The following is a 25,148-nucleotide window of genomic DNA, read 5'->3' as shown; positions in this document are numbered from 1 at the left end:
CTCCAACCCCGCGGAGCCGCCGGGAGCGCGCAGCACCGGGAGCCCGTGTCCGGGGGCGCGCAGCCCGGCGTCTCCAGCTGCGGCCATGGCGGCGGCGGCCTCGCAGCGAGACCCGGGGGACTGGCAGGACTTCTCGGGTTTTCAGCCGCCGGCGGGGAGCGCTCCCGAGGCCGCCCGAAGCGACAAAGGCGGTTTGGATCTGGGGGCGAAGTTGTCTCTCTGCTTCGAGCCCCCCCAGGCCCGCGCTGCCGCTTGCGGCGAGAGCCGCGTTCCTCTGCGGCCCCTCACGGAGCAGAGCGCGCTGCAGGACGACGAGTGAGTGCAGGCCCGGGCAGCGGGGCGGCGGCGTTCCGGACGGAGCTGGAGGCCAGGCCCGGCCCGGCCCGGTCCATGGGGTGGCGGGGAGCGCGGTGCCCCCGGTGCTGCGCCGCTGGGCCTGCGGGTACGGGCAGCACAGTGCTTCCGGGCTGCCGGGATCTGAACCGCTGTACCGGAGCGGGACTGCGTGTGCAAGCCCCTTGGGTGTAGGAGTGATTAAGATGAGGAGTGATGGGCTGAGGTCAGCGAGAGTACTTCTGAGCAGAGCAGAATTCTTGTTAACTTTGTTATTCTGTGATAAACGGGGGGAAAAAAAGCTTGATGAAAGCTAAAGCGAGCTGTAAAAATAGATGTTTGACTCAGACGTTGCTCTCAGCCTCTGCTACTTCTTGACTTTAAATTGCAGGAGGCAAGAAAGGTATGAACAACTGCAGGGGAAGAATTTCTAGCTGACCTCGAGTTTCAATAGGGAAAGCTTCCCACTCCCCAGCAAGATTTTGAGTGGGGTTATATCCGTAAACTGCAGGTGAATGTTTAGGGAGAAAAACTGATAGTCATTAGAAAGATATTCTCATTGCATATGTGCTTACTGTATACGTTTTAATTCCTCTTTTCCTTTCTCCAGGATTTGGAATGCTTTGACTGATAATTATGGTAATGTAATGCCAGTTGACTGGAAATCTTCCCATACCAGAGCTTTGCACTTGCCAACTTTGAACCTTTCAGAAAAAGGGGTAAGTTCCAGTATGCAGAAGTGCCCTTGCTGGATCTCATACACTAAGCAGGGGAATAAAGCAGTTTGGACTGTTGCTACTAAATAGCTTAAAATATTTTGCTTGATGTTAGACGTGAGGCTGTTGGGCATGAGAATAAGCCATGAGAAAAACAACTGATGTATGTTTGGTTCTGCTTAGGTTGGAGTGACACAGGGTTAAATGGATGTATTCTGGAGGCCAGTGCTACTTAGACCACAGCATGATGGACAAAGTTGTATGATGTGAAAGTTTTTATCTGAAACACTTCTTCCTCTCTGTTTCATTTTGAAAAGTATTCTGGATAAGAGGGAGAAAAAAGGAGTGTTCTGATTTAGTAAAGCTCATATGGACTTTTTCAAAGTCGATCTCATTCTGCATTCATTTGGGGACTGAAGTGATTCTTTAATGGGAAAAGTGACCCAGGAGAACAGAAGTGCAACTTTGTTCTGTTTTGGTTTTCGTTTTTTTTTTTTAACAAATGAATAGTTTCCTAGAGAAAGAAGAGCTTCAGTGAGGTTTATGGAAGGGCTTGTCCTCTGATCTTCTTACAAGTGGATTAAAACACTCGAGGAAGAACGCTAGGAAGAATTCTCATCTCTCAGGTCTTCTGAGGGAACACGTTGTTTAAGCATGGTGAAGTTGGATTACATTGTAAAAATATATTGGTGTGTAACCTGAGAGTAGAGGAATGCTTTGATTTCTGCCATCCATTAAGGAATCCATAGCTACTTTTTACTCTGACAAGAGCAGTGATTGTTCTGGTGAAAAGGGTAGCAGAAAAAAAAGACAAAAAAGCACTTGACCATCTTCCCCTGCAGAGCCTGTGTCTTTCTCTGTTTGAGTCTGATGATTATCTCTTTTGACTTATGTATATTCTAGATTTATTAAAAGCATGCTCAGACTTTCTATGTGGTTTTAGAGTAATGAAATTCTTACATTTGAAGTTAAAAACAGTGGCATCCCCCTGTGCTGTCTTTATGTTATGTGACCGAAGCAATGGACTGGAAGGCTGATTTCTTAAAAAGTAACCAGTTACAATATACAAATATTTAATGGAATTTTTATGAGGAAATTATGAAGGGACTACATAAAAGTGAAGTTGTGTTGCTGGGTTAGAAAGAATCTTGGGTATGCTGGCAGTATAGAAGAAATTAGTTATGAATTAAACATAGCTCAAGTTTTTCCAGCTTCCACTCCACCTGGCATGCCTTTGGATGTCTGAAGCCCATCTGTTTGGAGGCATTCAGCACCATTTTTTTTCCTGCTTCTCTGTTTCAGCAGTACTTCTGGATATGTGACAGCACATATGGATCAGCTAGTAGCTTGTTTCAACTTTCTTACAATGAATGCTAATGGCTAAGCAACGCTTCCTTAGTGCGTTTGAAGCTTGTAATGTGCCACTGGATCTGTGCTTGAGGTGTTTCTCTTCCTCTTCTGGGAGGAAAAAATGTCAAGTGGATGAGCTTGATTCATCAAATCTTTGTTGCTTTGACGTCACAGATCTCTAAATACTTCGGTGTAGGTCTGATGGCAAAAGGAGAAGCTGGGAGGAAGTGTTGTGCAGTGGTACAAGGAGCAGGGTTGCGTAATTGCTTTTATTATATTATTGTTAGGTTACTTTTAGACACGTTGTTGCCTGAATTGATCTGTTCAGCAGGTGCAAAAGCCTCTGCTGCCAGTGCAATGAGTGGGACTGTGAGGGCAGAAATAGGCACGCAGTGTGGCTGAGTGCAATGCCAGGTGATCCTTTTGGTGTCAGCTGTGCTTTGGGCTGTTTTAAGTGGTTTATTAGCCTAACCATCAGAATATATTCTGTGAGTCTCAGAGTGATGTTTGTGGGGATGTCAGGAAGGGGGAGCTGACCTCCTTCTAGATGTGTTGTTATCCTTGCTTACCATCTCATAGATGTTGATTGTTTCAGAACTTCAGACATGAAAGAACATCATAACTGAGATGTGTCTGTGTGGAGAGTGAGCAGATGTCTGTGTGGAGGGTGAGCAGATGTGGAGGCCTGTCATTGCAGGGTTAGTCCAGATTCTGGAAAAAACAGGGCACCTGCCTTCCTTCTGATGCCTGAAGAAATACAAATCATGTGTTTTCAGATTATTTTAGCTTTTCTAGATTGTTTTGGCTGGATTGTGATAACAGTCAGAATGCAGAAAATGAAGCAACTTTGGAAATAAGCTATAGTATGTCAGAGTATGACAGTAAAATATATATGACTGATGACGGAGAGGACTTAAGGAAACGTTCCATTTTTGATAACATTTTTGTTGCTTTCTTTATATGAATAAGTAAAACTATAGAAGTGCATAAAATAACGGATGTGCAGTCTTATTTATTATACAAAGATTTCCACTTCACACTGAAAAACATCTATCTGCTTTAAGACAATTGCCTGTTTTAAATATCTGCATTGGACTGACAGCTTTCCCTACAGGTATCTGTGTTGCATGTGTGGTCTTTAAATGCTGAGTTTTTCATCTTTCAAGAGTGACACCTCTCTTAACTTTCTACATTTATGGTTTTTTATTTCAGTGGTTAAGATGCTTCAGTTTCTGGGTGCTTGACTGTTATGGGCAAGGAATATGTTTCATTTGTGAAACTCAATATTAGTTCCCCTTTTTTAATATAATTCTTCTGAATGTGTTTTTATGTGTGTGTGTTTAATTTTCATTCTTTCTAGGTGAATGATAACTTAAACCTTGACCTGTCGGATGATGAAGAGCTGAGAGAACAGTTGGATATGCATTCCATCATTGTTTCCTGCATCAATGATGAACCACTGTTCACAGCAGAACAGGTACATTTTTCGGCACAGTGGTGATGTTGTAGTATTTTCACCTACAATTATTTTGTGGTATTCTTCCTTGCTGTTTACAGGAGCTAACTTACTTGATTGTTATTTTTTTGTGGGTTTGGAGTTTGTTTGTTTGTTTGTTTGTTTTGGGGGGGGGGTGTTGAGTAATAATAATGTGTGAGATATTATTTATATCATTCGGATATGTGAAAATATCCCACTGGTTCAGGTGAGGTTGATAAGTCAGGTCTTTGAAATCTTTATACCCTTGTCATGAATTAGTCAAAAGTACTACTGAATTAAACATATGGGCCAAGAAGCCAAAACATTTTCAATATGTTTGTATTGCTGTAATGTTTGTAGTTTCCCAGCTTGGCAACGTGGGCATTCATGTCTGCGTATGGCTTATAGTATAAAAGCAGGGGGAAAAAAAACAAACAAAAACGGTTGTGGTTTAGATGGCTCTGAGGCAATGATAGCACTACTTATTCTGAGGAAATGTTAATGTTATTTTCCCTGATACCATATCATGGGAATCTTCTGTTGTGATCCAAATGCTGGTTTAACAGGAAAGTTTTGCCGCATTAGCAGATATACAGAGAAAAACATTCAGAATTGAAAGAGCTGAGAACACAGAATTCCATTTGCAGTACATGACTTTGAGTGGTGTTTTTAAATGTCATCTTTGTTCCGTATGTGCTGAATTTTCTCTAAAAGTGGCATCTGTAGAAGTACAAAAGAGTTTTGCTTAGAGAATTGTAGTGAAATTTAAGAGTATAAAAAGAAAACATCATTGATTTTGTTGCTGTTTTGTTTTCCTTTGACTGAACCCTCCAGAAAGATATTTCAGCAGACACTTCACTTCTCTTAAGCAGAGCTTTGTGTACCTTCATGTGGAAATAGCTTTGTGGTTTCAACACTCTGCTTGTATCGAGATCACCACACAGCTACCAGAGTAAGGTACCTTGAAAAGATGCACTTATTCTCAAAGAGTGAGGATGGAGAGGAAAACATCAGTGTGATTTTATTCGTTCTGCTGAACCCATTCTCAGTATTTGTTTCATTTAGCAACATCTGTATTACTACTCAAAAATTTAAAAAAAAACAGGGAGCGAGAGAAATCTCTAAATAGATTTGCTTCAAATTGCAGCTGTTTCTCTTCTTGCAGTGAGAGTTTTCACGAGGATTGTCTTTTTTGCAGGTGATTGAAGAAATAGAAGAAATGATGCAGGAATCACCTGATCCTGAAGATGATGAAACACCTACTCAATCCGATCATCTTTCCATACTTTCCCAGGAAATTCAGACACTCAAGAGATCCAGTACAAACAACAGCTACGAGGAGAGTAAGTGATGTTTAGCATTTTGTTCTTAAAAAATAGTTACTGAAAATGATTTAATCTTATTGAAATAAGCTTGTTGAAAACAGTTTAATAGGTACACTCGTCATGTACTTCATTTATAGAATTATATAGCAGATATCATGAAATATCTGCAGCCAAAAGTATTTTGAAAATTTGGATCTCGCCCAACAGGAGGGAGCACAATTAGAACACAAATAGAAAATGTATCTTTGTCATCTTTCCCATCTTAGAATGAAAATGAAACTGTATACAATTTTTGCGTTGGGGCTTGATACGCTGTAATGAAGTCCTTTCATAGATAATGGATGCCTATTATTTTTATTTATTAAATTATATATTCTTAAATGAGATGCTTTCTTAGGCCACTGTGCTACTCATTTTTAAGGAGATTAGATAAAGCTCTTGAAAGCAATGTAGTAGAAGAAATAGTGTTTCTTTGGTACTTTTTCAGTCATTGCAACTTATCTTGATACACAGTAACGGAGAAGTAAGAAAACCATTGCTTTTTTTCCTATCCAAGGGCCACAACCCTTTCTCTCTGCCTCTTCTATTCCCCTTCAAAAAACCTTAAAAGGAAAAATACTTCCTCTTCTACCGCTCAAAGGAAATTATTTGCACTCTTCTATATAAAAGGAGAAATTACGTGTATAGTTTAAGTAAACAATGATTTGCTTGTAAACATAAATCTGTAATTAATTTCATGATGGAAATGTGAGTTATCTGCTAGTTTGTCTAACCTATACTTGAAAGTGATAGGAGCATATTGAGTATTGGCTAGCACATCTTTCTACTTTGCTCCCTCTTAAAAGTTTGGTGCTTTCATTCTTATAGTCTAGGTCAGCAGTATAAATTCTGCAGATGATTCAGAAAAATAGCTGACCTTTTGTGACATGCCTTACAGCTTCTGCTACATTTCAGATTTATGGAGGAGATTCCATTTTCATGGTTGGACTTGTAGCTGTCTTAAGACATAAATTTCAGGAATGTGAAAGCATAGCATATCCTGCTCAGCGGGGCTTCCTGTTCTTCTGACAGTTCCATATGTCCTTAGGTTTGGAGCTAATCAAGCTTGCTTTGTATTTCATACCATATTTATTTTGCTTTGCCTCAAGAAAAGGAAAATAAACATCATCATCTCTGTTGCATCTTTATGGATTAAAAATCAGCCTTGACCAAATAATGCCTTGAGTTACTTCTGTCACATAATTTAACTTTGCTTTACCAGTTCCTCAGGATCAGCTTTCACATCTTTCAGGTCACTGTTCTGTGGGAAGCTCTTGCTACCTCTTATTCATGTGCAAAGCTGCTTCATAGTTATGTCAGCATCTCTCTGAATTTGTTGAATTTTGCAGGTTGCAGGCTTTTCCTGGAAGCTTAGTCTGTCTTTTGTAGGATAAATCAGAGGTGTTGATCTTTAGGACTGTGAGCAAGAAATCATAGCTTGTATTTGCTCTCTTCTTGGATGGGAAATGCATTGAGTTGTTCAGTTCAAGCTACTTGAAACTTTGAGCCTTTACCATTCTGTACTGTGCTTTTACTGTGCTGTTGCAGTCTTCTAGCAGAATTTAAGACCTAAGCTACTCTGAAAAAAAACCTGAGGCTCATTGTTCTAACAGGTTTAATTGTGTCTTCTTTGGTAAATGAGAGGGAGCTTTCTCAAATCAATCAATTTCCCCACTCTAATTTAAGAGAGAAAATCATGTTTCACCTACTACTTTTTGATGCTCCTGAGAGCTGCACTGCATTGTAGTTTGCAAATGTATCTGTATTTATTTTTCAGCACTTGCCTATGAGCACTTTCCTGCCTAACAGTTTACTAGACTAATAGGACATAACCAAATAATTACAAACACATATACAGTGTCTTTAAATGCATTGTACTCCCCATTGTAGCAGGAACTGACTGTTTAAGAAAAGACGGTTAGTGATGTTTTTTGATGTAGTACATGAGGCTCATTAGTTTAAATGTGCCTGACCTTATTTTGAGTTTTGAAATGGAAAGCAGTTCTCAAAAAGCTTTCTTATGTTGAGATTCTTTGTGATCGTAATTCATTGTCTGTAGTAGTAGTAATTTTAAAATGTAAATCTGAAGGGTTGGTTTAGTTTGAGTTGTCATTTTTAAAGGCTTCTGGTGCAGGTTTCACCAATTTAGACTTGTGCTTTCTCAGAACTCTCAGTACTGATTTTTTGCTCAAAATGACCCTACCAGCTAATTTTACTTCTAGACCTTTGTTTCAGGCAATACTTTTGATTACAATCCCCAGACAAAGAAAACTTGGAAGTTAGTGGGTTAGTTTTCTTCCCTCTATTAAAGGCATCTTATCATAAAAACTTGTTGTTTTTATTAATATGCATGCATACCTTGCTAATATCCCTAAGAGGATCCCCTCACTTGAAGTGTGCATGGTTTTTGTATTATTACAAGTGGAAAAATCCAAGGATTCCTGCAATGCCAATGTTGACTGCTTTGCAAGAAAAGATGGAGAAGTCTTCTTCAGAAGAGTGAGTGCAGTGGGAAAGAAATAGTTAACAAAGATATCAGTATTCCAAGTTTAATGGCTACTTTAGCTTCCTTAACTACAGCATGCCCTTTGTATTAGTGGGTTATCTCAGATTTCTCAGAACTAAGTAAGAAGTTTAAAATTCACTTACTTCTGAACTACTTTCTTCTATGATGAACTTAATCCTTTATGAAATTTGATTTGTTCTATGTAGTTTTAGAGTGTATTTTGTTTGTGGAAAAAAATATATTGTTGTCATGTCATCCTGCACATAATTCTCATTAGAATCTTGACAGATTGCTTTTTCTATTAACTCTTCATAGGAGTAAAAAGGTTGTCTGTTGCTGAGTTAAATGAACTGCTGGAAGAAATTGAGACTGCTATTAAGGATTATTCTGAGGAGCTGGTACAGCAGTTGGCACTGCGAGATGAGTTGGAGTTCGAGAAGGAAGTGAAAAACAGCTTCATTTCCGTCCTCATTGAAGTACAAAATAAACAGAGAGAGCACAAAGAAACAGCAAAGAAGAAAAAGAAGCTGAAAAATGGCAGTCCTCAGAACGGGAAGCAAGAAAGAAGTCATATGCCCGGAACAGTAAGAATATATTTATAACTGTTTTTAAATTTAAAAATATATATTTTTTTGCCTATGGAGAAGTGATAGTTATTGATCAGACCATGATAAACTGGTACTTCCTTCATGCTTTTATTGACAAACAAGTCTCTTAGACACTTCCTATTTATTTTTTTTATCTTTTCTCCATAAACTGATATAATGTTTTGCTCTTTTTATACTCAAGAAGAAATGTAAATGTTTGCACATTTGCCTGGAATCAGAATACCTTTCTTGCCAATACTGCTGTCATTTGATGTAGTGCTGCGTGTTCTATTATTGGATTAGGCAAGCTCATCCATTTGTTTTATTTGGTTTTATAGTGTGAATTTCAGTATGTTTACCCCAGTCAGACTTGTCGGAAATACAGTATTATTGATGGAGTTGTTCAAATGTTGATTAATCATGTTGACCCCGGGCTAGAAAAAAGTAAATCCTTCCCCAAGTCTCTGAAACCTGTGACAGAGTTCTTATCTCCAATAATAGACTGAGGTGAGGCTGATATTTAATGCAGATGTACAGGGAGGAACTTGGTTTATTCTTTGCAGAACATAGCAACAGGAGGAAAAACATCTTTCAAACTGACTTGGAAAAATAGGAGGTAGACAATGAAAGAAATTAGGTCGTTATCTTGTCAGTGTAATTTTGTCTTATCTGTCCAGTGTAATTTGAGATCGGACATTATTGTTAGAATGCCTGAGATTCTCTTACAGGGTGCAGAAAATGTGTTTAATATATTGTGGGTCTGGCTAAGCCTCAAAAAGTATGCTTCAGTTTTGCTTCAGAAGTTTATTTTTCAAACATGAATGAATAAACATTTGTCATGAAACATCTCAGCAGTGTGTGGCAATAGGAAAAGGAGAAATGGCCACAAACAGATGCACAGGAAGTTCTGCACAAATGTTTGTGGGAACTTCTTCACAGTGCAGTGATGGAGCACTGGCACAGCTGCACAGAGAGGTGGTGGAGTCTCCTTCTCTGGGGACATTCAAGACCCACCTGGACGCCTACCTGTGCAACCTGGGCTAGGGAACTGCTTGGGCAGGGGGTTGGATTTGATAATCTCTAGAGGTCCCTTCCAACCCCTGCAATTCTGTGATTCTGTGAGTAATTCTTCAAAATCCTATTATTATAAGATAGGTAACTTTGATATGATCCAGACATACTTGTACATTTAGTCCAAAAGGTGGCTCCTGGCAGAAAGCAGTTCTGATCTCCTGGCTGGTGTTGGACCAGTAGGTCTAATTTTGTCTCTGTTTTTCCCTTTCCACAAGTGAAAAAAAAACTGTGGACAAAGTTGCTAAGCCTTGTGTTAAGATCTAGACAATATTACTAAATAAAGTAGTTGATTGATAGACTTGCATCTTTACATGGAATTGTGCTAATCTTTACCACTTATTCACATAAAATGCTCTTAGTATTTGGAAATCTTTACCAACCCAAGTGAAAAACCATCCTTTGTGTGAATTGCTAAGTTTTAATGAACTCAAAGAAAGTGGATGTCTGGAAAACAATATAGAATTTTTATCCCTTTGCAAGAGCAAATCAAAGAGTTTGGGTGTATTCCTTTTTGGCTCTCAGTCACGGACAAAGAGGTATTCTGACAAGAAAAAAAACTGATTTCTTAATCTTGAAACTTAACTCAGATGATTCATTACCTATGCTGATTACTTTCAAGTTTAGAGGCTTGAATGATGCTTTCAAGAACAAACGTATATAAAACGTTTTCAAGTTTGGTTGCTTCAAGATGTACATATCAGATTGCTTCTTTAGATTAATTGAACTAACTATCTGCCAGATAGACTATAAGTTTTCAGAGGAACCATACACTCAAAACAACTTCCACTATCAATTACAGATTTGGAAACAATCAGACAGAAACAGAGGTCTAAGTTTCCTCCTTCAACTTTTTATTTTTGAAGGAAATGGGAAGAATACCTATATAAGTAGTATATTTGGGTTACTTTGTGAAGGGTGAGCTTTTGTTAATAAAATTAATAATGTTGATGTCTCATTTAAATATGAAGCTAGGAAATAGGATTATATTTTCATATTCTGAGAAAATTAGTTTTTCCATAGATACATTATTTGAATTTTAATAAATACAGGTTGTAAATCTTTGTTGTTGGTACAGACTTTGGGTAAGTCATTTTCTCATACTTGCAATGCGTATTAGCACATAGTGGAGAGGAATTAAAAATACTCAGATTGTGAAGATACCAGTTACTTTAAGCAGAATATCTTGGAAGACTCGAGATGGCTTTGGTAACGTCTGTGTCTTTATTTACTGACCCGTTTGCGCTTTGGAAAGCAACTGAACCCAGTATTCCAGCACATTTTTCTCCTCTCCCCACAAATATATGCATTTAGATAAGCGTGCTCAGGTGTGCACATCATACTGCTTGTCCTCCATCAACAGCTTGGCAGTTTCTTTTTTCATGTTCTTGCCAGTAGCTGAGTTTTATCTTGAATTCTAAATGTCGAAATTGTTCCAGTATTTTTTGTAATGATCTTTTTCTGCAAGCAAAAAGGATTACAATGTGCATGAGAAAAACTGTGGTTGGATTGTATATTCCTTTTTCCTCACTTGGGTTCCATGTAATAGAGCTTGAAATTAAGATATGAATGCTTTATTAACTAATTTGCGTATTTTCTTGACAAAAAAAAATTGGGAATGCAGGTGATAGCTAATTGTTGCTTCGAAGTGGAAAAGAAAGCATAAAATGTTTCAAAGAAGTTGGAATGAAAATATAGCCTCTGAAAAATATTCCTAATAGATGCTTAAAATCTGTAAAACTGATACCAGCAAGGTGTCTGTTGTCTCTAGAAATGTATTTCTTAAATAAGCTTTCAAGAGGATCTGTACTATGAACTAAACCTTAAAAAAGTCTTGTATGTTTAGAAATGAAACAGCAAACCTTAAAATATGTCTCAAAAAAAAAAGTACAAATTTTGGATCTGAAGTGTGAAAGATTTTGTTTGATTAAATTTTTATATAGATATACTGTTCAGCTGATACCATAAGGTTTGCTTTCTATTGATGAAAACTTAGTGGGTGAATGAAAAAAGTAGAACTGTGCTGAAATACATCTTAGAGCTTGCCTTTGTCATTTGTCTTACTGTTAGGTTGTGATAGATGCTGATCAATGCTAGTCTTATGAACTTTTTTCTGTCCCTTTTTTTTCTCTACCATGTTTTCACTACCTTTAGCGCTTCAGCATGGAAGGGATCTCAAATGTCATACAGAATGGCTTCCGCCACACGTTTGGAAACTCAGGTGGAGAGAAACAGGTGCTGGGCTATCCTCTCTCTTTTCCTCATTCTTTGTCTGAACCTTAAGTAGCAGCTGAGATCTTGAAAATTACCATAAGTTGAGTGTATATGCCAAGACAGGAAAAAACAGTAGGACAAAAATGTTGGCATCTGTAGTCTTTCTCTGCCTCAGGACTGCAATCAGCCTACCGTCTCTCTTTCTTTCCTCAGTGGATTGAGACAGTCAGGTCTTGATGTCCTGATGCACTGAAATCATAGCTCTTATTTCTTACCCCAGACTAAAAGTCTGATTTGACATGATGCGTGCTTTAGATATGTTGCATGTCTGTGCAAATCGAATGTCCAATAGAAGAACATATAACGGATTTGACATTCCATTTCAGCCTTCAGCATTAAAGGACTTAAGGGGATGTCTACAATGTTGGGTTTTTTTTCCTTTCTTCCAGTGTTCAGAGCTGATATGTCTTAACAACTGAGTAGCATCTGCAAAATGCATGAACTGTATTGTATGTCCTTTTGCCATTGAAAGCTGCATGATCTTAAAAGCAGTGGCAGTTTTTGTTGGTTGTTGTTGTTGCTTCTATTTTTACCATTCAATGTTATTTACTGTTAGTTTTAGCTATTTTAAGTACGCGAACAGGCAGTTCAAGACAATTTTCTCTGTGTATGTTTATAAAAATACACCTTTTCTTCTCAATTTTAATCGTAAGTAGCTTGGTCATTTACTTCCAATATCACTAATTGGGAAAATTCTGATTATTTTTTCCAGTTAATTTAATAACGCTATTCTTCATGATGATTGTACTTTTCTCCTGATTTTTGTTAGCGGGGATATATTTTGTTTTCCCTTCTTATATCCTAAAACCAGTCATGAAAATAAAAATCGTAAAATGAAGAGGGGAGAAAGGAAAGCGTGATACTACCTCTTTCCTAGTGTAGTCCTGGAAGACATTTTCTATGGTATTTGTTTAAAGTCAGTTAACTGAAAGGATTTTTTCTGTAAATGCCTCTGTTATAAAGCTTTTCTTACAGTGTCAGTCCTACTGTGTTCCTCACTTGCTTGCTTTGCTTGTTCCCTTGTCTTTTTACCAAGCTCTGGCCCTTCCTCTAAGACACTGATGTGTTTTTCTTACTGCAGTGAGTTAGAATGCAGAATAAGTATCATCATATACCCAGCGATAGTTGAGTTTCATCTAACTTTGCCTAGTGTTGCTCTCAGAACATTTGTTTGAGTCTTTTTCCAGGGCGTGTTGTGTTTATAAACTGAAGTTCAGGTATTTTTTGGTGGCTGAATAGAGTTACGGAACTCCCTGGGATTGTACTTAAATAATAATAATAATAATAAAATAAGGCAAGAGTAGATGATTTATTGAATACCTTATGAGGTAGAAGATCATACCCATTGAATCACAGCATAAAGTTTCTGACATGTTTGTTCAGTTCTTTCTAAACTCCTGTCAGTCATTAATTTCAGTGGTATTTGCCACCTTGACTATTTTCAAGGTAGTGCTACTCTGAAAGCTAGGTAGGTACTTTCCTTTTCAAAACTGTTGTCTTTTTTTCTTTTTTTGTCTTTGAGACATGTGTAAACACAACTTCAAATTTTTTCAGTGTCTTTACTGATGGTAAAACTTAAAGAGAAGTTTCCAATGGGAACCACCAGTTCCCATCTGATGAAGCAGCTGGGAAAATACAACGCTGAGAACAGCATGAAAAGCATCAAAATGCTGTCAGTTCTTTCTATGATCTTATCTCCAGAAGGAATTGCAAGATATTTTCATTTCACTTATTATACATATCAAACACTCTGCGTGACTACAAATTACAGTGGGGATTGCTGCTTATCATATTGTCAGATGTGTGTCAAAAATGTACCGGTCACAGTAAATTTAATACCTGGGCATGTCAGTAAGCTATACATGAATCATTTTCATAATGTGCTCTTCGTAGGGTAATTCAGGGAGTGAGTTTTAATGGGGCCGTTACAGAGACTTGTTGTTAACAGCAAAGCAGTGATGGGAAAAACAAGGTGATTTTTGGAATGTAAGAAAACAATTACATGGTCACTGGTTTTGTCTGTTTCACTGTAAAGTGAAATTGGTAGGTAGAGGTTATAGGGCAAGGAAAACAGAGAATGCGTATTTGGTCATTGAAATGTGTCTCAGTAATTTATTGTGTAGGTCACTAAAGGTAGAATGCCACTTGAATATTCTGAGGGCTGGAAAAGACAGCCTGAGAGCTGATTTCTGAGTGAATAGATATACTTTTGTCTCTGACATATGTAGATTTAACAGCTTTTTATCTAGCTATTGATATTCTTGGTTTTAGGAATGATGCAAATCTCTGTGATATATCTGCTGGGAAATAAATTGAAAATTGACACATGGGCTGGTTTCCTTGGAAGCACTGCATGCTTTCCTCTGCTGTGTTAAGTGGATGTGAGGAAAATGTTGAAATAATAGGGAAGGTTTTGGTGAGGTATCAATGATTCCTATGCAATGTTCTTTTAACTTATACAGAAGTGAGTCTCTGGCTTTTAAGCATAATGACATAAGGTGCATCACCCCATTCTAATCATGGCAATGGTTATATCTGGTTTTGGCAACACCAGCTCTCCTGCAAAATAAACTTCTTCACCAGAGTGAGTTATAACTGACCCTTGCTAAAATGTTGTATCTACTACACAAGGAGACACTATGTAGAATGTATGAGGGCTGCTCCAAAAGTAATGCCTCCTACTTGATTATGTTGGCCACGACATCAAAGGTGGATGTTGATGGTATGACAGTAGAGGCTGGGTCTTCCCACTCACATTCCATAACGTGTTGTTGCTGTGTGGCAGATTGCAGCAGAAGGGCAGTGCAGCAGGTTGGCATCTGATATGGGAGTATGAATAAGGAAAAGGTGTGTAATTGAGTTCCTCTGTGCATAAAAAGTGGCACCCATTGACATTCATCAGTGCTTGCTGAACATTTATGGAGACCAAACAATGGATGTGAGCACAGTGAGATGGTGCACAATGCATTTCAGTGGTGGTGACAGGGATGCAAAGACAAGCTGTGTTTTGGACAGTCATGCAGATGTCTACAATCAGGGCATGCAGGCTTTTCTTTATAACTGGTGAAAATGCATAGCTAGTGATGGTGACTTTATTGAGAAATAGTTTTTTGTAGATGAGAATTTGCTCTGTCAAATAGTGTTACCATGCTCATTTTTCTGTTGTGGTTTCCATGGAAATAAATAGGAGATACTGTTTTTGAAGTGACTTATTGTCATTGTTATGTGAAGAGCTATGTCTCTGAAGTTGAATGAGAGATGGAATGTTGCTTCATCTACTGCCCTGTACATAATTAACACAAAAAAATATATTTAAGTTAAATTCCTGAAAATGGAATTCAGGGAGATCTCAGGAAACTTTTTCATTAGGAAAAATCCCAGTGGTTTTTAATTCATGTTATAAGTATTTGAGCAACAGGGTTGCTTCAAGAGTTTGAAAGATCCAGATACTAAAATCCTGAAAGATTTAAGATTTTTTTATTATTATTATTTAAAGATGAGTGTGAAAGATTTCAATGAAGATATGTAAATAAAGCAAAAGTAGAGTTGGTTTGAAATAATCTACCAGCATACTTGACTAGTAAAACTGAGAGTTCAAATTAAAGTGCAAGTGGGGTCAGAAGCATAAACAGATGCTCATGTTCGATTAGGTTTACTTTGTCCTTTTGGTTGGAAACATATAAGGTCAGAAGGTGAAAGCTGTCTGTTTTCATTTTCACCCAACTGTAGGGCAGTCTAATCTTCTTTGTACAGAGGACTGTATAGATCACCTTCAGTGGCAGTGCTCTTTGATCTACCAAGATCTTTGGAATGTTTAATGCACTAAGGAGTTGAGCAGTCACTGGGAAAATCCCATGGCTGTTGAGATGGTTCTAATACAACATATAGCCAAATTTTCTGAATACTTTTTAGTATGCTTGTATAAACATGAACATCTTATTTCATGCACCTCTCACAGCCTGCATAAGATGTGTTCTGCAATCCTTTAAAGGCTGAGTGATATCAGTTTCCCAAATGATTTGAAGGAAACATAAATAAGAATTACCTGGACATATGTTTATTTTATTGTGAAATGGTTACTTTCTGATTTTTGATACAAGTGTCACTTAAATTATATATTTAAGTTTTAGGAGCCCTTTTTAAAATTGTTTATCTGCACTTTATTGTTTGAAGTCAGATGGTGAGATGGTTGTTCTAGCTCTTGCTTCACTGTAAGAACTACTTAAAATATATGAAGGGCTTGTTCTTGATATCTGAAAAGAGAAGAGATTTTAGATTTTCCTAAGCCATGCTTAGGCTCTGAGAAAGAATATCAGACTATCTACAACTTCTATTTTTTGTCTTCTTGTTTGTTAGTGTTTTGCTGCATGGGTTTTAAAGTGATGTTTGTGTAATTTGGAAAAGAAAACATTTAGTTTCTGTAATAATAGCTTTGACATGCAAGAAGTAGAATCTTAATCGTCTGTGAAATAGGATTTTTTGAGGAACTTTTATTTGTGGCTAGCAGTTTTAATAACTACAGTGTTCACAAAACGAATCCAGGTAACGTACATAGTATTTAAGTATTGCCAAGTAACTCTGTTTTTTATTTGACAGTATTTAACAACCGTCATTCCTTACGAGAAGAAAAATGGACCCCCATCCGTTGAAGATCTTCAAACATTAACCAAAAGTAAGCATAAAGATGTTCTCCCAACTCATCCTGTCCTCCTTGAATGGAAGTGGTTGCTCACACCAATGAATCATTCATGCATGGTTGTCTATTTCTGTCTCATTCTATAATTCATGTAAACTTGCATTATTTTAGCAGTGTGTTTTGACCTCCTCTTCTGAGATTTTGAGTCTTTGCAGAATATTCATTTTCTGGCTACTGTCTGAAACTCTGTCTCTCTCCTACCTTTTAGAACCTGAAATCACAGCTTTTGTTCAAATTTACTGTTCCTTACTGATGTTATTGTAGTGACTTACAGAAATTGAAATGAATGCAGGAACACATAAGGTTGTTTCTTTGTACTTGATTGCCTTTAAAACAGCCTACCACACTCTGCTTGTGATTTTTGGGGTTGGGATTTTTTGGTTAATAAATTTTGGTAATTATGGAGTGTAAACTAAACCTGAGTTTTGACAGCGTTCTAAATTCTCCTGTCTATCTTCTTAGACTGGATCTTCAGAATTATTTTTAAGTTCTAAGTCCTCTGTGGTATACTCCAATTTGCATAATAATTAAGGTTGTATCTTATAAAATAAAATACTGATTATTAAGGTGATTAATACAGCAGAGAATCTCAGGGAATCAGTGACATCTCCTTTTTCTCAGATTTTTAGGAACAGTTTGATAGTAGGTGGTAAAATGCCTTGATGCATTTGATAGAATCGTGGAACAGTTTAGGTTAACAGGGACTTCAAAGATCAAGTCCCATCACCCTGCCATGGGCTGGGACATATTTCAGTTCATAGAATCATAGAATGGCCTGGGTTGAAAACAACCATAAGGATCATCTAGTTTCAACCCCCCTGCTGTGTGCAAGGTTGTCAGCCACTAGGCCAGGCTGCCCAGACCCACATCCAGTTGATCAGTTTGACCGAAGACTGATCAGATTGCAGAACAGTGCTTGGAATCTAACAGTACCCTGAGGTATTTTCCAGTTACACATCTGTTATTCCACAGGTGGCTGAAGGATAGGGAGAGGCTGGTTGGTTGTTTCCTGGAAAGAGAAAATAAATGTTGGACAAATTCTGGAGTAAATAAAATGTTTAAATGGAAATTAGATTCCTTATGTCTTTCTGCAGTAAGCATGATATTTTGCGTTTTATATTTAGTCCTTCAGAGAAATTTTACCCTCTTGCCATATTTAAATTTTGTTTCAAAATATTATCAAAAACTTTATATTAGGAGAGAGGTAAAAGCCTCTTGAAAATGTCTTTTATTGTTTTAATGGTTTATTAATAAAAAGCCTTAAAAAAAAAAAAAAAGAAAAACCACTCTAAAGAATATTAACTGTACGGCCTTCTGTAGGCTGGTTGGAACTCTGACCCTCTGACTCAGTCGGATTCCTGACTCACTCTTTATTCTCCTGTTAACATGGACCTTAAAGAAAGGTGGAGGGCTTTTTTGAGGGGGGGTGGGGTTGTGGAGGTTCTTTTTCCCCAAAAGCTTTGGGTTATTCTATAGTTATAAACATTCATGACTTACTTCAACATAAAAGTTGAAATAAGAAACATTATATTTGAAGTCAAGTGTTGCATAAGAAATTTAAAGCTTATGGAATACTATTCCAGGTGAAGATAAGACAAGTAGTGCAGCATGCTTTTCTTACTTAAGGTTTCCAACTCTCCAGCACCTGTTAGTGTATTTCGGCTTTGGATGCGGTGACTTTATTTAGTCAAGGCTTTTCATTGTGACAGTGTGCCCAAAAAGGGGCAACAAAGCTGTGAAGGAATGGATCACGAGTCTTGTAAGGAGCAACTGAGGGAACTGTGGGATCAGTGTGGAGAAGAGGATGCTCAGGGAAGACCTTATCAGTCTCTTCAACTGCCTGAAAGGAGGTTGTGGTGAGATGGGGTTTGGCCTCTTCACCCACGTAACTATGTGAGGATGAGAGGCCATGGCCTTAGATTGCACCAGTGGAGGTTCAGGTTGGATGTTAGGAAAAAATTTCTCCTCTGGAAGAGTAGTGAGGCACAGGCTGCCCATAGGGGTAGTGAAGGCACTGTCCCTGGAGGTGTTCAAGAACTGTGTGGATGTGGCACTGAGGGACATGGTTAGCAGTTATGATGAGGTTGGACTGGTTGGACAAGATGATCTTAGAATCATTAAGGTTGGAAAAGACTGCTATGATTTTTGCTGTCACAATTGATAACATCTTACTGTAAATAATTAGCTGTCTAAAATGGGTCTTTTCCATCCACATATTCTGGAGTACAGTGAGAATTATACAAGTGAAGGGTGAAGATACTATGGGTCCTGTGTGTTTCTTCTTGTACTACAGTTAAGAATTTTCTTGCTAGTAATATGTAATATCCCTATGAATAGTAGAAATAGCTTTGCTGTTTTTTTCATATAATCTTTAATTTACGACTTAAACATCTGAATTCCTTGTTTTCTTGTTTTGCTTCCATACTTTAGTCCTTCATGCTATGAAAGAGGATAGCGAGAAAGTGCCAAGCTTGTTAACAGACTATATTTTAAAGGGTGAGTATTGTTTCCTAGCAAATATATATATTAAAAAAAAAATTATATTAACATGCTGAACATAAAAGACGTATTACAAAAGGGTAGCTATGCAGCATATATGAGCTATGTTAGCTTTTTATTGTAGAAGGCTTTCGTTCTCTCAGGGCTTTGTGAGCATATCGTTAATGATAGAACATGTTTATTTTGTTGGAGGTACATATGTGTGGCCACATATGCTATTATTCACATAGTTGAATGACATTAGTGAGAGCAAAGCAGCCTGGCTCACAAAGTTATTTGTGTGTTACTAGGTTTTCAGAATCAGAACTCAAAGTACTTAATATTTGCAAAATGAAGTGCTTATAACTGTTTAAAAATGTGTTACCTTCTGATCTACGTTATTTTTAATATTTTTTACATTTATTTATTGTACCTTCATCTTTTACTTGAAGTTTGCGTACTAATCATTTATTTTTCAGTCTTACACATTGATCTTATTAGCAGAATGGCAGACTTCAAAAACCACTGCTAGCTTTAACTTTAAGGAATTGTTCCAGGTAGTTCCCAGGTTGCTAAATTACTTCTAAACACTTCTTTGAGTTTGTTTTTGCCCACAGCTTTAAAACACTTATGTTATTACTTAAGTCTGGGCGTATACATCATCCTCACTTCTTTAGTGTTTAAATATTCATCAAACTCTGAGGATCAGAACAAGCAGGTGTATTAAAGAAGTGACAGATGCCATATTATTTGTCATTCAAATGTAGGTTATATTCAGCTGTTCAGTTTCAAGTTTGTATGCTTCTAAGTTATTAATTTTCTTTGGTATCAAGTTTTCCAGGTCTTGCTATTTTTTTTTTATTTCAAATACAGTCATTTGACTACTTCTGTGTTTTTTAGATTATTTTTTGTTGTTGTTGTTTTTAAGGTTTTTGTATTTCTTACACGTATTCTAACCACTCATCTCAGACATTTGAATACTTGCATGTTTACAGCTGTAGATGAAAGTTAGCATGCTGTTGCTTCAGAGAAACTGATAAGAGAACCACACAGCATTCTAGAAGCTTCCACAGACCTCTGAAAGAGGCTCATTTCTGATTTTCATGTAATGTTGCAGAACTACCAGATACAGTAAGAATGCAAAGCTCCTTTTAGTTGATTCCTTTGATTGCCCCATTGTTTACTTATCTTTCTGAAAAGCTTTTTTCTGGTAGATGTATTTGCTTATGAGCTGAGAGTCACTTAAGCTGAAGATCAAGGGGTTTTTAATGATGTTTTATGAAGAAGAATTTTTGATCCAAGATGATGAACTGTTGTCAGTAATTAAAGCTGTTTGCTTTTCACCGTAATAGAAACTGAATGGATAATGTTCTTTACAACATCTCCCCTTCTTTTTAGACATAACTGTTGAGAAATGCTTTTCCATTACTTGGATGCTGAGAGGGAGCTGACTGCTGAGGGAAACAGGAATCTTCTGCAGAGAACTTATAAAAGCAGATTAGCTGAACATATGACAGGATGATCTAAGAATCTTTGGGGTTCCCTCCTACCTCTTCCTCTGCATGCTCGTGACTTCACCAGGGATGTTCTACCAGCTAGTTGCACCAATTATGAGAATATTTTATGCTCTCCTCAAATTTGTCAAATCAAAGTTGCAGGGAAGCATTGTGCCTCTAATTGTAAAAGACAAGTTATGAGAGTTTGAAGGATAGCTTCTCTCTCACCTCACTCATACTTAAAAGAAAAGATGGTTTCCCCTCAGATACCATGATTTCTGAACTAAGAAATTGTGGACTAAGACTTTCTCACTCTTCTGTTCGCACAATATACGAGTGAATCAGCATGGAATTTTACTGTCTTAGTAGCCCTAACTGAGTTTTACATTGCTGTGTTTAGATGGTTCTAAATATTTCTAGCTTATCTGCCAGCATTGTGTTGTAATGTAGATATTGTCAGCTACCACTGAAGATTTGATTCTAAACAATCAAAGTAAGAGCTGAAGAAAAAATATCCGTGGAAAGTGATTCTAATGATTTCCATAGTATTATTGATATACTATAATGGAACAAAAAGTGCCATGAGGCTGGAAGGTTAAATGGAAGTCTAAGTCCAAGCATCGAGTGTTCATTTTACAGCAAGTCCTGCTGCTTCTGTTCTGATAGAAGCAAAAGAAAGTGAAATAAGTTTGTATCTTCTCTGAACTTCACAGTGTTTGGTAGAAATATCACTATTTTGAATATCTTGAACTAAATGACAAAATTAATTGTAAAGCTTGTGAAAGACTAAATTTGGATCATGTAGGAAGACACCACCAACCCCACCATATGTATCATCTAATACTTGATATATTCATATAAGGATGATTGAGTAACTTTATTTTGGCAAGACAGTTCAGTCAAGAGCTGGCACGTGGGGCTGGGAAACACAAACACTGCCAGGAAAAATCTCAGAACATTGCTCTGCAGATGCTGTATAAGAAAGAAATGAAAAAGGCCAATGCAACTCAGAGCTCTCAGATATGTTTGCACAGGCATTATCCTTTTTTATGTCAGGAAAAATGAAAACTCCATATGCATTTCTGAACAGTCAAAAATGTTTCAAAAAAACAATAGATATCGTCACTTTATTTAATTCTCATATGTGATTCTCTCTTATGTGTGATGACAAAAATAAAAGAGTATGGGGATGTCCTGCTGGGGAGGAGTTCACATCAAATTTAAATAGTACCTTAGGAAGGCATGGTGAGAAGTAAAATTAGCCAGTTTTACAGTAATGGAGGTAAGGAGAAATAATTAAGGTAGTCTGCAGGGAGCCAAGATTTCCTAATTCAGGTACTTAAGAAGCAAATCAATACATTTCATACAGATCATATAAACATTTTTAGGAATAGGTTGTCTGACGTCGCATTTGACATGTCATTTCAGGATTACTGATTTTATTTTGTTTTTACAAAATTTGGAGTTTTAATTTCACTTAGTTGGGTAACTACTGGATAGAATATATTACTGGTGCAGTACACAAATTGAATACGTTTTTTCACTGCAAGATTGTTTTTTCCTCAATTCCAGTGTAAAAATGAAGTGTAAATAATTGTGACATTTTTAAAGCATAATTGCTGTCTGTGTATGCATGAATGTATGTATGTACTTCTAGATAAAACAAATGACTCAGGAATGAGATGTATCCTGACAGTAAGCTGCTTTAAAATATTTGTATTACTAAGCTCTGTGCTCTTGTCCAGTTGTTCTTGAACAGTAATTCTGACATATACAGTATATAACTTTTTAGCAGTATATTTTTATTATCACTGAGTAAAGTTGATGAAATATATATAGTGTTATTTTCTCTTGGGCTTTTTTCTGAATGCAGGTGTCAGAAAGTAGAAATAATTTTCATCTTGCAGCTTGCTTTCCTACTAGTTATCTGATCTTTTAGGCATCTGGTAAAGGCTAAACAAACAAGGAAACATTTTTTATTAATGAAGCAAGATCTTAACTCTTATCCTACTAATAAAATATGCATTTAACATAACGAGAATATTCATCTTGTCTTTGAAATTTTTGTTTGATTGTTACAGCTGACTTCTCTATTTGCTTTTGTGTTGTGCTAGCATTGGTTTGAAAGCTGGATTGCTCCGAGGTTTGTCTTGTATGTGAAACAGGAATGAGAAACATGTGAAGGACATGTCTTGTCTTCCCACTGTCTGTGATACAAGTACATGCACCAGATTTAGAAAGTAGAATTAGAATCCCAGATTTTCAGTGCATATTTTAATACATAATTGCATGTGTCACCTTTTAGTTAGTGTTCTGTTCTCTAATATAGCACCACGAAAAGCACTGTTTAAGACATGACCTTTAGTTAACTCATTTCTGAATAATGTTAGTTAAAGGTAGTGGGTTGTGTCATTTAATCTTCTTCTGAGGGGAAGATGGTATCTTAATTGCGAGTTTCAAATGATTTCTAGATCTTGCTGTGTTACTAATAGGGTAGAATTCAAGGTTTAGTTATTTCTAGGATAAACAATACATTTTTATGCGGTCTAACTTCATTGGTGTTTATTTAGATATATTTGTGATCTCTTGCAGTTCTGTGTCCTACATGAAGAGGGCTTCCTTTCAGAATTAACTTTCCCATGATGAGAAGCTTTCCATGGAAACAACTCATAGTATTTTCTTCCATTTGGTACTTTACCTAAACCAGTACCCGTTTACCTCCTCTGTGTGTGCGTGGATTTTCTGACCCTACATTAAGTCTTCTGGGCATGACAACTCATCTATTTTAACCTAAATAGTGCAATGAACTGGAGCAGGGAACAAACGCTGTACAGTTTTACTCACATTGTTCTGGCTTTTTAAAGTCTCTTTTTACATTGTATAGCATGTAAATCCTCCTGCACATTTTGTTGTGGGAAGGAAAAGTAAACTTTGGATAGTGTAAATAACATAAGCCTAATTGTAAGGAATCCATATTTAAAACATCCTTAGTTCCTAAAGCAAAAATGTAAAAAGAATCGTCGTTGTACAGACCCGACAAAAAGATTCAGATGAGTTTTTCAGGAAGCACTCCACGACAGTACTGGTGGACATTTGCTTTCAATGGTTCTTTTAAACATTAACTTATATTGTGCTATACAACAGTACTGTTCACAGAGTGAACAAATCCTTATTCTTTAGTCGTTTGGCATAAGTAATTGTTGTGTTACTTATCTTTGTTATCTAACATAAACATCAGAGTAATGTAATTTCTCATATTTAATTGCTGTTTTTATTTTAATTGTTAATGTTCGTATGGCTCAGATATTCTTTCATATTGCTGCTATGATTTTACTGGTTTTAATGTGTTTGATCTTAATATGCTTAAATACATAAACATTTTGAAAGGCTATATCTTTTTAAAAATACATGTACAGTTTGAAAAAACTTGCACTTGGGTTCCAAGTTAGGATTATATTGAGACTTGGCTCATTGTGTATCTCTAAACTTTACCACAAATCTTTCTTGTGTGCTCTGTCTCCTCTGTGATGATGTATCTGCATTCAAACAGATGAGAATGTATTTTGCCAGTCCTGTAAAAGCAACATACCCTGTAATCTCCATATTAAATATTTGTCACAAATCAGTTTGCTGGTCTTAAAAATTACATTAGAAAATAAGGAGTACTAGTAGAAACAGAGGATCTTTTTAGGCTGAATTTCTATTAATTCTATACTAGATTTGATACTGTGTATGTGAAAACAACTGGCAGATAAGGTCCTAAAGAGAGAAATGTATTTGCTTCAAACAGAGGTTTGTGTTTAAAATAGTCAAACTTTGTTTAAGTCGGTTCATTTTGTTCAGCTAAAAGAAAAAAAAAAAGGTTGAAAGCTTTAACTTTTTTTTTTTACCTTAGCATTTTTTCTTTTGTATCTCTTTGTTGCTGAACTTTTCTGAGCTTAAAGTTCTTTCATCCCCCCTTCTCCTCCTTTCTCTGCACTGGATGGCCATCAAATACTTGCATGAGGTACTCATCAGGAGTAAGAGATCGTCTGCGTAAGTATGTAATACATAGGGAAGGGGTTTTTGTTGTTATACTTGATTAGTGGCTCCCATACCAAACAAGAGACGATTCATTTCTTTAGCTGGCGTGTTTTAAGGTCATTATGGTTGCTTCTTCTGTAGAAATGCTTACTTTAAATTATTGATAACTGGAAATTGACTAAGGGAGGGAGATGACCCCATTTCGTTACTTCTTTTTTAAAATGGTGAAACTCATTTTGTCTCCATATGGGATCTATTCCAACTAAACTCTAAAAGCTAAAACCAACTTCAGTGATCCAAGCATCTGCGTGGGTTTATTATGTCATCCATTAGACTTATAATTAAGTACCTGTTCAGATTATGAAAGATTTACCATGTATGTAGGCTGCTGGCATTTAACACCAATTCCCAAAGGTGGTAATTATTATATGTACATAAAAATATTTGTAAGTCTCAAGGCACATGAGTAAAAAGAACCATGCAACTCTGAAGTATATGAAACTCATCAGAAAAGCAATTTCTCTTATTGGAACAGGAAAAAGGATGTATAATATTGAAGCTTGCATTCTTTGTGGGAGCTGGGATTCACGATTCCTTTTGGTTTCTGTGAGACAGCAGTCAGATGGCCACCCAAGACTAATTGCCAGCAGACACCTGCATTTTTACCTAAGTCTGTTCAATTTTTAATATGAAACATCCTAGAAGTCTCCTGAGTGAATTCAGTGAATTAAAATCAGTGAATTGAAAGTCACTTAAGGGTAGGTATTTGTATAATCT

The 25,148-nt window shown here is 36.9% G+C and overlaps 1 protein-coding gene across 2 annotated transcripts; it reads left to right on the top strand.

Moving 5' to 3' along the window:
• Positions 1–19: 19 nt before the first annotated feature.
• FEZ2 (fasciculation and elongation protein zeta 2) lies at positions 20–23,973 on the top strand. Of its 2 annotated transcripts, XM_065729341.1 has the most exons (9): positions 20–315; positions 944–1,052; positions 3,760–3,876; positions 5,075–5,219; positions 8,062–8,330; positions 11,559–11,639; positions 16,275–16,350; positions 18,805–18,870; positions 22,941–23,973. In XM_065729341.1, the coding sequence occupies exons 1-9, from the start codon at positions 86–88 to the stop codon at positions 22,955–22,957; spliced, it is 1,110 nt and encodes a 369-aa protein (XP_065585413.1). In that variant the 5' UTR covers positions 20–85; the 3' UTR covers positions 22,958–23,973. The 2 variants fall into 2 exon arrangements, with proteins under 2 accessions (XP_065585413.1, XP_065585421.1); XM_065729349.1 differs by lacking the exon at positions 11,559–11,639.
• Positions 23,974–25,148: the final 1,175 nt, after the last annotated feature.

Source organism: Cyrtonyx montezumae, unplaced genomic scaffold, assembly GCF_038088225.1.
Source record: "Cyrtonyx montezumae isolate F1298 unplaced genomic scaffold, pur_monq_1.0 scaffold_0, whole genome shotgun sequence".
Taxonomy (NCBI): domain Eukaryota; kingdom Metazoa; phylum Chordata; class Aves; order Galliformes; family Odontophoridae; genus Cyrtonyx; species Cyrtonyx montezumae.
The sequence above is the reverse complement of the archived record's forward strand: the minus strand, read 5'-3'. Positions and strand labels throughout refer to the sequence as shown.

Excerpts from the sequence above, each read along its gene's own strand:
- FEZ2 (XM_065729341.1), top strand. The coding sequence starts at position 86 with ATGGCGGCGGCGGCCTCGCAGCGAGACCCGGGGGACTGGCAGGACTTC. Across the intron at positions 1,053-3,759 it reads TGAACCTTTCAGAAAAAGGG|GTGAATGATAACTTAAACCT; the intron begins GTAAGTTCCAGT and ends CATTCTTTCTAG. Across the intron at positions 16,351-18,804 it reads TCTTCAAACATTAACCAAAA|TCCTTCATGCTATGAAAGAG; the intron begins GTAAGCATAAAG and ends TCCATACTTTAG.